Consider the following 14475-nt stretch of genomic DNA (forward strand, 5'->3'; position numbering starts at 1 on the left):
TCTGCATCTGCACAACCTGAACTTCTGATAGGGTTAAGTTGTTCTGTCTTTCCCTTTTCTCAGAGATTTGTGAATTTCTACAGCAAGAGTTGAACATCTACAGTATGGAGAAATAGTACACTCCAGAAGCAGGAATGTGAAAGCAATCTCTCCTAAAAGTCTCCAAGCTATCACAGGCTTTCCATTTTTCACCTCCTTGATGCATATTATTCTTTCTTCACTAGACTTTTGCAATACATACTCCATTGTACCATCACAGTTCTGAAGCACTACGAGGGTCTGTAACTACTTGTAGATATAATGCTTTCAACAGGAAAGTTTCTTTGAGCGCATATGTGGCATTTACAAAAAGCATCATGATGGTAGGAGAGTTCCACTGCATTCATTTGGGGTGCTTTGCCATTTTAAACCACCACCTCAGACCTGCACCCCATGGTTATTACACATAGAGTACACCAGTATGTACACGATATATTTCTAAAATTCATCTGTGATTAATACAGTAGCTGGCACAGCCTTCTTAGACACCCACATTTTCAGTTATTTTTGATTCAGCATTCGGAAAATGGAACATATGGAAGAACACATCCTCCTAGAATGTATGTGGACCAACTCCCCGTGATGTATTTATTGAACTAATTGGGAATAATGGCAGTGTTGCTATCTTGATAGAAGCAATCATGACAAATATCAAGGGTGTTAAGAGTAGACTCAGCTTATCAGAGTAACACACATTCATCCACACTGACAACGCTGCCTGGCTGAACCCAAGCCACAGACACAAGTTAATAGCAATATTACTGGTAATTGTGGACCATCTGGCAGGTAAGTATATTTTGTTAATCTCCTTATAACAATAAATATTTTTCCTGCCACAATTTTACAGTCCTTCCACCACTCCCCGCAAAAAAAAAATAGAAGAAAGATATTTAAGGATTGCATGTTCATGTTTCAACATGTAGTTAAGAAAGAATTAGCTGAATTGTCCATAATAGATAATCATTGAACAATGATGTCATCAAGGATTTTCTGTCAGGTCAGAGGTTTGATTTAAGAGGCTTTAATGTCTGTCTTTATTTCCAGTACTACTGTTTGTTGGCATGCTGCTTGCCTTGAAATCTGTGCCAGAAATTGATTTAAGCTTATTTTCCCATCCTACTAGCTATCTTGATAGTTTCAATAGTTATAATATTTCATTGTAACAACATGTTGTAAAATCTCTATCTACAGAATACTTTTTTTGTCTCTGTTACATCATTCTCTTTCTCCCAGTCAGCTTAAGCCAGAAATACACAGAATACTTGCTTGCCAACATTTAAATGATGACAAATAATATCTTTGTTCTCTAGATCTTCAAAAGCTTTTTTGGCACAGAGGTTATCACAGCTCAGCTAAACAAGTAAAGTTTGGCTTTTAAGTTCATACACTTATTTTTGTACCTGTAAGCATTGCAAGTAACCATAATTAAAGTATAAGGTATGGTTAGCACACACTGAGGCAGACATCATCCCACAAATCTAAACAGCTGCTTAGATTCTTGCTGCCATATTCATTAAGCCAGACATGCTGTCCTTCATGAGTCCTCCTTACCACAAAACAAGGCCATCTCAAACCGACAAACGCCCACACCTCCAGACAAACGCCCACACCTCCAGACAAACGCCCACACCTCCAGACAAACGCCCACACCTCCAGACAAACGCCCACACCTCCAGACAAACGCCCACACCTCCAGACAAACGCCCACACCTCCAGACAAACGCCCACACCTCCAGACAAACGCCCACACCTCCAGACAAACGCCCACACCTCCAGACAAACGCCCACACCTCCAGACAAACGCCCACACCTCCAGACAAACGCCCACTGTTTTTAGGATAGCCAAGGTTTCAGTTTCAGGGCAGATGCCTTTTCTGACCACTCATTTTGGAGGCTAACACTTCCAAGAACATTATTCTTCAAATAGTGCATACTACCTGATACCTGGGGTTCCTCCAATGTACCATCAACTTAGCATCCAAAAATAATCCTTGTGCCAAATACACAAACAACTTTCAGCTGTAAGTCTTACTGACAAACAGCAGCTTCTGCAGGTTCCAGTTGACTTTCAAAGTTATGATTGCAGATTCTGCACTGCTTAGACATTGTTAAAATTGTTATTTGTGCACGTCCAGCTAGATTCACAGAAGGTACTGGGACATCACATATGTGATCCTGACCTGGCCACAGAGCTACCTCTAATTCCTTACTAATAGGACAGACTTACCTAACTCCTCAGCCATATAATGTCTGCTACTTTTCAGTACACATTTTCATAGGAGAACCAGCTTTCACTGAAAAGAAACTCCCGTGAAGAATAAGGTAAAGCCATGTGGACACGTGAATTAAGATTCACCTGCAAAGAAAATCCCCCTAGGCTACTTGGAACAGTACTACAAGGCAAAATACTTAAAGATGAATCCTCTGTTGTCTGTAGAATTATTTCAGATTTAAACCTGCCTTCAGATTTATGGCATGCAGTGCTCTCTTTGGGGATTTCCCTGCAGTCTAGTCAGAGCTTCCTAGATACTCTGAGGGCAGTGGGGTTTGTTGTTTTTCTTGAGGATGCTTAGGCTGCTGCCAGCATCTTAACTCTGTCATCACCCTGTGTATGAATTCCAGATGCCAGTGATGGTGGAGTACCACTTACATTAGACTCTCCCTGTGAAAAAAGGTCTTGGAGCCAAGTTCAAGTTACTTACTAAGAAAACAGCACCTTTTTTAACATGTTCCCATTACTATCCATGGGGTCAAAGAGACAGGTGGAAAGACAGGTTCTTGAGGAATCGCACAGAATATAATAGAAGAAAAGAGGTTAGGAACATAAAAAGCTTTTGAAATGGAAGAATCCTACACAGGAGGACTGGTCTCAGCATAACTATACCAAGTCCTCTGACCCTGAACATTTATTTAAAGGTAACAAGGTCATTTTAAAACCAAAAAGTAAGTTAGAAGTCAGCATTCAAAAAAATTTTTAGAAAAAGCTAAATAGAAAGGTATAAACCTGGAAAAGGAACACAAAAATTACAAGAATGTAAGACCAAACCAATAGACATTTTTTAGAACCAGCACATTAAAAGCTCTAATTATTAAAACCACTTCAATTATCTCAGAAATGTGAGAGCTGAAGAAGAATTTCTAAGGCCAACACACAACCAAGATATAAAAATTGCTCAGACTGGAGACACCTTTTGCAAAAAATGAGTTATTTTCATGACTCTGGAAAGTACTAATGTAACAAAAGTCAGCTTTTACAATGCAGGGCAGTTAAAACACTGGGCATCACAACTATCCCTTCTCTGCTTGGCACATTCACAGGTGACCTCAAATGGGTGGCCACTGACAAAGTCTGCAGGTGATAAAAACATTTGATATAAACCATAACTAAATCTGGCTGACAGAGAGAAAAAGTAATAGAAAACACTTTGGAAAGTGCTCATTAAAGAATCTGGGATGTCCCAACAAACTTTGACTCATGAAGCAAATTTAAAAAAAGAAAATTATGGAAGCCATACTATATAGGTACTGTGGAATATATAGATATATTATGGAATACAATGTCAAACTACATTGCAGAAAATGGGAAATGTGTTAAAAAGCAAATTAGGATCATGAAGGTCAGTTTAATCTATACATACTATCACCACTCATTCAGATAGAATCTGAAAACCAATTTATTTTTATTGCTTACTATTAGTAAATGGGACATAACCATGACAGGAGAACTTGGCACTTCCACTGCTCTTACATTTTTCCTCAAGTACCTGTCAAAAGCTGCTTTTGAATCGAGAGCCTTTCATCTGACCTAACACAGCAATGGGTTTTTTTCTTACCTTTAGGAACATTTCTCTGTCTCAGCCCACATTCACAAATAGACACAATAGATGACAGTCTTGAAGCTGAATCTCAGATAGTAAGGACTGCCACATGTCCATCCCCTTTAAAAGAGCTTTGATAACCTGCTGTGCTGGAAATCTTGCCCAAGGGGGGTGGGGGTAGAGAACAAAGGAGTTGAAAACAGCAGTTTGACCCAAAAAATAGCTCCTTTTATTGCAACTTACCATGTGCTACATCAATCCTCTCATGGCCACATTTAACTTCTTTCTTTAAAGACCTGCTTCTGCTTCTCCAATAATGAAGAAAGCTGAATCATGTTTCTAAAGAAAAATCCCTACTTATTGTTCCTTTCCTATGTTTCATCACCATCCAATTTTCTATCCCTATCCATGACCTCATATGAAAAATGACAGCAGAGACATAATTGATTGCCTAGAGAATACTTAAAACATACTGGAGGTTTTTAGAAGCAGACAATAAATCATGAGAAGTTTCTTTTTCTAACTTCTTCTGAGGAATATAAATCCAAGACTTTAAGAAGTTCTAGGAAATAAATTATTCCTTTTCATTTTTAAAACCTGTTCTAAATCCACCCACATATTCAATCATGTTATGGGCCAAGACATATTACAAAAAATGTCAAACTCACTATTTTAAAATATTTTCAAGATTATACAACTAATGTATGATGTGACAAAAAAAATAAAGTGTCTCCTCAAACAGTTAAAATGAATTTTCTTTCTTAGCTCAGTACTGAGACTAAAGAGAGATTAGGGGAGAAACTAAAAAAAGGCACTAAATAAAGAAATTAAACCATGTTTAAAAGAAAAAATTACCAATTTTTACAACTTGTTTTTTCATGTTTACATTTGGGTTTTTTTGTTTTTCTTTTTACCAAGCAATTTAATAGCTGTGAAATACTTAGCAGAATATGAAATCATGTACAGTCTCTAAGAAATCACATATTTGTAATATATACTTCTACCTCCATGGTTTAATTTGCCTTCAGTAAGGTCCCATTACAGCATAACACCTGAGTGGTCCAAGTCATTGGTAATAGTACAGTGGAAATCACTACATTACACTGACTTTAGGGAAGAAGTAGATTAATTTAACTGTGCAATAAAGACTATCTCTGCATCAAGGAATGCCTTTTAAATAATTGAGAGAAGCAGCAAACTTATGGAAGACATAAAATATTAAGATGTAACACTTGATTCAGTCAAACCTCAGAATGAAGTTATCTGTAAATGCTCCAGAACGTGACACCATTCAAAATAAAGTAAGTTTTTTAAAAAAATTGAAAAAAAAAAAAAAAAAAGAACAACCACAAAAAACACTTACTCGGCTTCCTGACTAAGTACCTTTCTGTCAAAACAGACATTATTCCATTGCATTCTCCCAAAAGTCCATTAAAAAAGATAGTAAATACTGTCCTGGATTTGGTGAGAAACTTGATGGGTCATGGTGGGAAGGGGGGAAAAAAAAATGCCAGTGCCTCTGTATCCTGAAGACAGCCTAACCTCCTAGACAGGAAATAGTGTGAGACCAATGACCAGTTCCCAAAATGTTGACATATTAAACCATGACACTAAAGAAAATGAGAAAAGCATTCAAGAGAATATTTAGAACTGCAGAAGTAGCAACTCATTCATCAGAGTTTGGGGATAATTGATATCATTGGACAAGGCTGAAACATTGCAAATGAATCTGACTAACCATGTTCAGGAAATACTGGAAAAAGACTTGAGAAGAGGGACCATGGCAACAGGGAGATAATAAAAGGAATCTAAAGAAAGCCAGTTTGTGTACTCTAGTAAACAAAGGTGGAAAAGGGACAGCTGTCTAAAAATAAATCAGGGCACAAAACATCAGCAAAGAGTCAGATAAAAAGCAGTCCTGGACCAGAATAAATGGGTGAGAACTGACTGTGAATAAATTCAGACCAGAATTAGAAGAAGCTATCCAGCCATTGGGTCTAGCATGCCAGTGAATGGAGGAGTCAAGAGGAAAACCCACCTACTTCAAGACATAGATTTGTCAATTGATGACACTGAGTGGGCTTGAAACAGCAGAGGACTGACTCAGTGACCCAGGAGGACTTTTTTTTTTAATCTGTGTATTCCCAGTGACTAACTACTTGGTCCTCTTTCTTCCAGATCAAAAAGTGATCTTTCCCTGCTTGTCTCATAGACAGCTGAAGCAATGAAAACCTTCCATTTCCCCTCCAGGGGCCAAGGAAGTATTTTTAGAGAAGGAACTGTATTTACAATGTGCAGCTTCTCATACCTTTCCACTCAGTAGGACTGCAAAGAGGCCAGCTGGGTCATAATGCACCATGGAATATTGTTCATTCTCATTATACAATAGGCAGTAGTAGATGAGCGTCATAGAAGGTCTGTGACAAATGCCACTGTGCTCTACCCTCTGCAGCACTAGAGTTGTAGAGCAATTAGACACATTAGGTGCTGAATTCCAGCTGCAAACTGCATCAGTTTAAGACTTCTTAAGAAAGGAGGAGGGATGGTTAACATCAAGTGATTACTTTTAGTCTCTGTAGACCCTCATTTCTGAACCAGAGCTTGCGCTGCATCTTGTAAACATGTAGTAATGGTCTCTCCCTGCACTTTGGGTGGACCAAAGACCAGCAAATGCAGACAACAAACACCAGCAAGCACTGCTAAAAAGCTGCAGACAGACAGCACTGCTAGCTTAGCATTGTGCTGGGCTAATGTGGTCCCACCGGGCCTGAACAGCTTCTGGTACATTTATCAGCAGAATCAAGTTGTCTTTGGTTTCTCTGCTTCATCTCAGTGTTAGTCAACAGTGTTAGCCTTGGCAAGACAAGTTCAACAACCATATTCTCTCCTTGGCCTTCACTTTGGATAGTTTGGTAGCAATCTCTTGGCAAGGAAGGAGGTGAAATTGAAGACAGCAAGAGGCCCCATGGCCTCTAACACTCACATGATCCAGCTTAACACACTACAACCCTTCAAAATACTAAGAGCAAAGCTTGCTGCCTTTTGCTGCACTTTCAGAATGTCATTGACAACAGCACTGCAGTAGTATCATGTATTGAACATAGCCAGTAGTAATTATTAGTATTGTCTTTATTAAGCTCCTTCCACTGCTACACCACATGACATACCCATCTGTTGCTGCCATGGAAGAAATACCAAGAAGCAGGAGCAATGGCTTTTCCTTCTCCAATCTGAAAGAACTCTGTTCTGTGGACATAGCATATTTCTGAATGTCTCTCACCCTCATGTACCATGCCATAAACCTAATGAGAGCAAAGAGAGTCCACAAACTGCTAGAATAATATTAAAGTGGCATGTGCTAAATTACCATCAACCTCATGTCAGATTATTAAATGGAAGGACCATGTCAACTAATCCATTAACATCTTCCCAACAGATGGCTCAAAGATACTTTGTTTGGAGAACCAATGTAGCTCTTTCAAAAGATAGAGATTAATAAATCCTGTCTTATCGTACAGGCCTTAAACAGGAATGTAAAGTCAAAATACTGTGTCACTCAAAGACTGATGGTGAAGAGAAATGAAGCTTATTTTAAGAGGCATCTCGCAGTGATTCACTCTGATTTTCCAGTAACTACATTAGATTTTACATTTTTCTACTATATGCTCATACTTGAAACCTTTTGCCTTTTAAGAACTCACTGAGGCAGTGTACCTATCAAGCATAGAAAACATTCTGCAAATATTAAGACAAACCACAAGTCTTGAAAGAAGCATATTTTGTATGTAGTACTTCCTATGTAGCTGTAAAGCTACTTTCTCAGTATCCCAAATAAACAATCTTATATTAGAAGCCCATCTTTCACGTAACATATCTCAAACTAGGAAACACGGAAACTACCACTTAGACTTGCCAGAATATGTGCACTTGTGTATTTATAAACAAACTCCTTCCACTTGCTTCTTTACTAGTGCCAACAAACTTAGAAATGTGTGTCAGCTCATCTCTGTTGATACAGCAACACTTCAGTAGTTCTGTCCTAACTGTTTGGTATAGCAGTAATTTTAACACTTTGAACTTGCACATCACACTCCATGTCAATATCTTCTAAACAAGAAGTGGTTCTCCAAGCTTAAATGAGATCAACGGATGCCCTTTGAAGTAACAGAGTTGGAACAGGTTATTCTGTTTCTTCAACACAAGTGACTCCCACGTGGCAAACAGAGGCTGGGAAGGTGAGGCACGGAAGGCAGTGCTTTGTACTGCATCCAGGAGGACATCTACTGGTTGCCTTGGTTGTCCAGGGTTACTCCAAAACAGACCTGGTGTGTTCTGCACACCAAAGCTATCGCAGCTGAAATCTACACCACAGAGGTGCCTCCAGGCATCACAGGATCTTGGCACAGAGCTGAGACTGTAGCTGTAGACATGGGTTAATTCCCTCTTCACTTAAGACTGAAGCTTCTTTGAGTTACACTTTATATCAAAATTTACGTTCTCAGATAGCTGTTTTGTGGCTGTCACTCCACCTCCAACCTGGTATTTTGCAGGATCTGTGAACCTCTATCCTCAAAAAGAGAGTATCAGCCTATGTTAACTTTCATCCACATCCTTAAGTTCATCAAGTGTTAAAAACCGCATTTCAATGACCCATGAGAAGTTCCCTGAACTTTTCTCGACCCCCTAGTGTCCAGAAGAGCTCTGCAATAGACCTATTCTTGGGGTTTGGTCTCAAAAGGAATTCAGCAAGAAAGACTCAATAGATGAGCTCATTTTACCTTAACCCTACCATCCCCATAAGCGTGAAAATTTCAAAGCAAAAAGTAATTCAACAGAGAAGTAAGCAGCCGCTCTCCGTGCAACAGATTTTTTCCCCCCAAGGATTCATGACTGCATTCATTCCTATCTGATCCCACTGAATTTCTGACTAAGCCAAGAAAACAGTGTTCACAGATGCTATTGCCTCACTACCTATGTAGGGCAAAATCTCTTTGGTGCGTGCTGTGTTCTCTATTTTTACCTACAACTAACTCACAGCACAAAGCAAATTCTGTGTTTCTCTCATGCTCTGACAAATGCCAGCTGCTTCTGGGCAGTGGACATTCCCCAAAAGGCACAGCTATCCATGAACCCCATCACGGAAGTGCCAGGGAGAAAATCTGGCATCTCGTAACCCCCAGGTTGCTTCATTCTTTGACCAAATCTCTCTGCTGTCAAAATATGAAGACACAAGAAAGAGTCTTTTTATATCCTCCTCTCTGCTAGACACAGCCCAGTCACAAAGTCCTGGGGTTAACAGCAATAAAAAATAAGCAAATCATCAGGTATCAACCACACATCTATGCAGTCAGAGGTGTCCTAAGGAATGCTTTCCTACAGCCAATTCAGGTTATAGCCACATGCACTATGACAGAACTGCAGTCACCAACACTTATTTATCTACAAGTGTGCTGACCACTGACCAGGCTCGAGCACCCCACAGCGGATGTGCTCTGGAGACCAGAAATTACAGTTTACCAGCAAAACAGTGCTGTTTTCCAAATGGTTAAAATCACAGCTGGGGTCAAGCTAGGTTTAATTACATGGTATACTAATAACACCTCGGTAAATATTTCCTCTCACAGGTAGAAACAAACGTCAGCCTGCAATCGCTGCTGTCCTCACCCCACAAGCACACCAGGATCATAATGCACATGCACACCTGCTTCAGTGGGAGCAGGTAAAGCAAACGCCGTCTTACAAATGGAAATGACAGAAATTCTTTTACTGAGCAGCATCTCTCTAAGGCACACGAAGGTGCAGCTCAGTGGGAAGGCCTGAGGTGGCTCTGCGGTGTGACCGAGCAGCCCGTGCGACAGGGGCTGATCAGGTCACTCCGGAGACACAGCACGACCTCCCCCAGGAGGTGGGCAGAGCCAAATCCCCACCCTAACCCCGACAGAAAGCAAGCAGAACTCCTCCTACCTGAACTCTGGGAGGAGGTTTGGCCGCAGCCCGTAGAAAGCCGCCGAGAGAGTCACCAGCCAGCCGGGTTTGTAATTCCCATTCTCGCACTCCAGGTACGGCGAGGACCACCTGATGTGGTTCTTATCAGTAGTGAAGCTCTCTCGCCGCTTCCAGCTGTTCTCCAAAGTTTTGGGCCCCGTGTTTAAGACCTTCCTGTGCAGATGTGGCCTCCACTTGCGCTTCAAGCCGTGGAACCACTCTGTTTCCCCAGAGGCATTGGCCAGGCGGTGAGCTGAGGAGGACAAGTCCTGCACGAGAACCTGGCTGTCGTTCCTGCTGCCCTGGAGAAACACCTGGGGAGTGGAGGAGACAGGCTCCGTGCTGAAAGTGATAGCTGCCCTGGAGATGTTGGGGTCCTCCTCCAGGAGGCTCCTGATCAAGGCGCGGTACCACTCCAGGTCCTCCTGCAAGTTCTGCTCCCGCGACTTATTGCTCTGGAGGATCATGTTAAGTAAGTTGGTGGCGTGGGTGAGGGTGCCCAGGGCGCCGTGCAGGGAGGGGTGCGAGGTGAAGCGCGCCTTGCCGGCGAGGCTGGCCAGCTCGTACCGCCCGGAGCAGTTGGCTCGCCGCAACTCGCGGGAGTCGCCCGTGTAGAGGAACGAGGCCACGTCCTGGGGCACCTCCTCGGCAAGCCGCTGCGCCAAGATGGTGCTCTCCGTAGAGCGGCTCCGCGGGGCCGGCGGAGGCTCCCGGCTCTTGATGTGGTTGTAAATAGGCTGCCTCCCTCCGAGCGCCCGCTCCCGGCCTCGCACCGCCTGCCCCAGGCCGGCGGCAGCCCCCAGCCCGCGCTGGGCGAGGAGCAGGAGCAGAAGGAGCCGGAGCCAAGCCATGTCCCGCGGTGCTGCCAGCGGCGCCGGCACGGCGAGGCGGTTGCGGACGGGCTTCGCGCAGGCGGCCGCGGCGCAGGGGCGCGAACGCGCAGGGGCGGCGGAGCGCGGCCCCCGGCCCGGAGTCACCTGTGGCGGCGCCGCCCGCGCGCTGCCCAGCGCGGCCCCACCGCCGGCGCGGAGCGGCGCGCAGCCCCTCCGGCGGCAGCGGCGAGCCCGCCTGCGCCTCCTCCCGCCGCGGCCACCGCGCTCACTGAGCTGCTGCTGCTGCCCGGCGCAGCGCGCAGGGGCGGCGGCGGCCGCGCTCGGCGCAGCGGCGGGTCCCCCCGCGCCGCCCCGCCGCCGCCCGCGCCCCACCGCTCCGCATCCTCCGCGCGCCGCTGCCGGAGACGGGGGCCCGCGCCGCGGGACTGCCACTTGCTGCGGGTATCGGCGGGCGGGGCCGCTGCGGGGGAGCCAGCGCTCGGAACGAGGATGCTGTCCAGGCGGCTCCGCCACGGGCACGCCAGCACCTCACTGCCCCTTACCGCCGGCCCTTATAGGTGCACGCCAGGCAGCGGCCGCCCTATGTGGCCGCCTCGCCTGTCAGTCAGCCGGCAACCACTCACGGGGCAGGAGGACGGCGCCGTGCGGCGCTGGCGGAGGCGGTGCCGCCGCCGCGGAGAGGCGTCGAGGCACCTTCGCCTGCCTCCTCACCTGCGGCGGGCGCAGCTTAGCGCGGGGCGGGGGCGGGACAGGGAGCGCCCACCCTGCAGCGCTCCCAGCGCTGCCCGCGGGGGCCGCAGCGCCCCCTGCCGACCGGACCTGCAGCGGCGCCCGCGCCGGGACCGAGCGAGAGGGCCGTGCCCGAAATACGCCCTTTCTCTTCACTTCCCAGCGCCGGGAGCGGGACACGCCGGAGCTCCGGGAACGCAGCCACTGCCCGGTCTGAGGCGTGGGCTGCTGCCTGTCAGGGCTGCGTGCCGCCCTGGGGGAGCCGCCCTTGCGGCTGGTGGTGGGGCACAGGCTGCTCCCCCGCTTGCCCCGGGACGCGCGGGGCCAGCCGAGCTGCCCCGGAGGGAGGAGGGAGGCGTTTGGCGGAGGGAACGACGCCTGGTTGGGAATGGGCAACGCAGCCTTCTGGGATCTCACAGAATCTCCCCATCGCCCGCCGGCCCCTCGCGAGGGCTGCCGCACCTGCCCCGGGCAAGGATGCATCCAACCGGGACGGGCACGGAGCCACTTCCCTCTCCCTGCAACGACAGTAGCTGGCCGATGGTATTTATATAAGTGTGATCTTTCCCCCTTTTTTCCTTTGGTGTTTTAACTCCAAGGTGCTAATTCCTATGGTTCTTTTCAAAACTAAGCCCTTAATCCAGGGGCTTTCAACACTGACCTGCAGAGCACCTGTGTGGAGCCAGAGCAGCAGAGGCTGATCCCCCAGCTCCCCCTTGCTCTGAGGAAACCCCCCTTGGAATAACACAAATGTGTACAAGATGTAGTTAGGATTTTCCAGATAAGCCATCGTGATGAGTAGTAAGGATTTAGTTTAGCCAGGCATTTACACATGTGTTTAACTTGGTGTATTTTCTTTGACAGGAATATTCATCGGCTCAGGGTCTTGCTGTTGGATAAGAAGTTTGTGACTGGAGGCTGCAAAGAGTGAATTTTAAAGGAGGTTGTCCACAGCAAAATGTCCTAGCTACAATTAATTCCATTCTCATGTACATAAAATTCCATTTTGACACTCAAAAGTGCAGATGAAAAGAGTAATAAAAGAGAATCCATTTTTGTTTTACACACACACACACACACACACACACGTGCATGCACGTCTTAAAAGGAGCAGATTTCAGTCGTGCAGAATATATGATCTAATTTTAAACCACTGACAAGATGTATCCTTAAAGCATAATCTTATTTTAGGAATGTTTGAAACTACACTTAAAGGAATAGTCATTCTAACATAGCTAAATGTAAATTATATTTGCAGTCCATATATTCTAGTGGTGTTAGGCATTTTATCTTTGCCTATGAACACCTTTAATAATTATAATAACTCATGTGGATAAAAGAAACTTACAAATACACTTTTTCTTTTGTTGCATGCAATTGAAGAGGATATTCACTGCCTAAGAATAATTTGCTTGTACTGAACTTTCCCTCAGGTGTATAGTCTGTGAAATTATTTAGAAACTGCATATACTGAGCAGCTCAGTAGCTGGTATTTACAGTTTAGCACAGCACTGGGAGTCTGTGCTTCCAAGTCTGCTCTGAGCAAATACCTAAAGATGCATCGTTTGCTGTGGATAAGAGAGAAGTAGGGCTTTTGACAGCAGCAGCTCTCAGGACTGAGCTAAGCTAATATGGGATCTGTTACATGGGGAGATATCACTGGCAACATAAATAAACAAGCATTTTTTTAATGCTGTGCCTGTGCTTATTCTCTTTATCGACAGACAAGGGCTGCTGTAAAGGAAAGGTAGGTTTTCTGTTGGAAATTTGCTTCCCCTGCTCTAGCCTGACTATTAATACCTATCTACATTGCACTAGGCCGGCTAAACATCCCCATTCACACATTGTCAGAATAATCAAATATCCCCTTAATGTACTTGCATAGTAAGTCCCTTCTACTTCCTGGTCACCTCATAGTCCTTTGAAATATCCTCCAGTAGCACCCACTGCTCCCCCTCCCCCTTGTCCTTTGCTAACACCCCAGAAGCTGTAGTTCTTAACCTAAAGGTTTGCCAGGAGCAAAGACCCAACTGGGTTAGCAGACAGCTCCAGCTGCTGGAAGTCTCTCTCCCTTAATCTCAAGCGTTAGAAGTCTCTCTTTTTTTCTGTCTTACTGGTCTGCTCTGAGTGTGTGCTCTCTGTGCTACTGCTTCTGAGTCGGAGGGAGAGGATGAGAAGTTAGCTGGAGGACTTTCTCATTAAGGGTGCCAGGATCATTGTTGAGTCTGATGCAGCTGCATCACTGAGTCTTCAAAGAGGCTTTCTTTATTCTCTAGGGCTTCCTCCTGCAGTCAGCTCAGAGCTGATCCCAAGCAGCTACAGTGTACAGCCAAGTCCAGTATGAGACACAAACAGATTTTAAGCCATTGCAAATGTGCAGTTTCTTACAGCCTTGTAAGAATTGTGCTGTGGAACCCAAAGCCTACCATTAACTGCCCAGCTCCAGAGAACTGGCAATATGGAAAGGCAGTATCCTCCTAGATTAAGGAAATCTACTAAATATTTTATTTATGTGAGTTTACTAAGGATTGGAAAAGATGTAGAAACCCTTGTATTTTTATTTTAATATTAAAATGCGCTAGTGATTCCGGACTGTCATTTGTAATCAGCTGAGTGTGTCAGAAATCTGTTCAGCTTTGACCAGGACAATGTGAAAATTTAATTGGCAAAATGGACTGAGAGTCCACTGTTGAGAAACCAGGAGGCATCAGACCACTGCCCTGAATATTTCTGAGTTGTTACAAGTATTGCAATTGCTACATGCAATGTACTTGCACATGAAGTGTCTCAATTCACTGTATTACCGAGCAGGATAGAAGTCAGCTCTACCTCAGTCTAATTACAGTGTAGCAAAAATAGCAGTGCAAAATGTTAGCTGTTTTTAACAGACTAGAGTAAGTGTAACCTACTTTCTTCAAATATGGCCCATACAAAAAGATGATGGTATATTCAAACAATTCGAAATGCTAGAAGCATCAGAATTACCATATTGTTATAACCAGTTGCAACGAAGGAAAGACTTGCTCAGTTATTTATTAGCATTTGTCCTAGACTATTTAGGTGATTTACAG

General features: G+C 44.7%; 1 protein-coding gene and 1 long non-coding RNA gene across 3 annotated transcripts in view; one reads left to right on the top strand and one right to left on the bottom strand.

Annotated features, from left to right (window-relative positions):
• Positions 1-11387, bottom strand: part of GPR158 (G protein-coupled receptor 158) — a 179150-nt gene extending 167763 nt beyond the window's left edge. For both annotated transcript variants that reach the window (XM_071560149.1, XM_071560146.1), the window contains exon 1: positions 9822-11387. In XM_071560149.1, the coding sequence (XP_071416250.1) occupies positions 9822-10693 (872 nt within the window). In that variant the 5' untranslated portion in view covers positions 10694-11387. The remainder of the gene's footprint in view (positions 1-9821) is intronic.
• Positions 9837-13231, top strand: LOC139674044 (uncharacterized). The gene is made up of 3 exons (XR_011698257.1): positions 9837-9916; positions 10075-10314; positions 12269-13231. It is a non-coding gene; the product is annotated as an uncharacterized lncRNA (long non-coding RNA).
• The last annotated feature ends 1244 nt before the right edge of the window (positions 13232-14475 follow it).

The sequence above is a fragment of the Pithys albifrons genome, chromosome 7 (assembly GCF_047495875.1).
Source record: "Pithys albifrons albifrons isolate INPA30051 chromosome 7, PitAlb_v1, whole genome shotgun sequence".
NCBI lineage: Eukaryota > Metazoa > Chordata > Aves > Passeriformes > Thamnophilidae > Pithys > Pithys albifrons.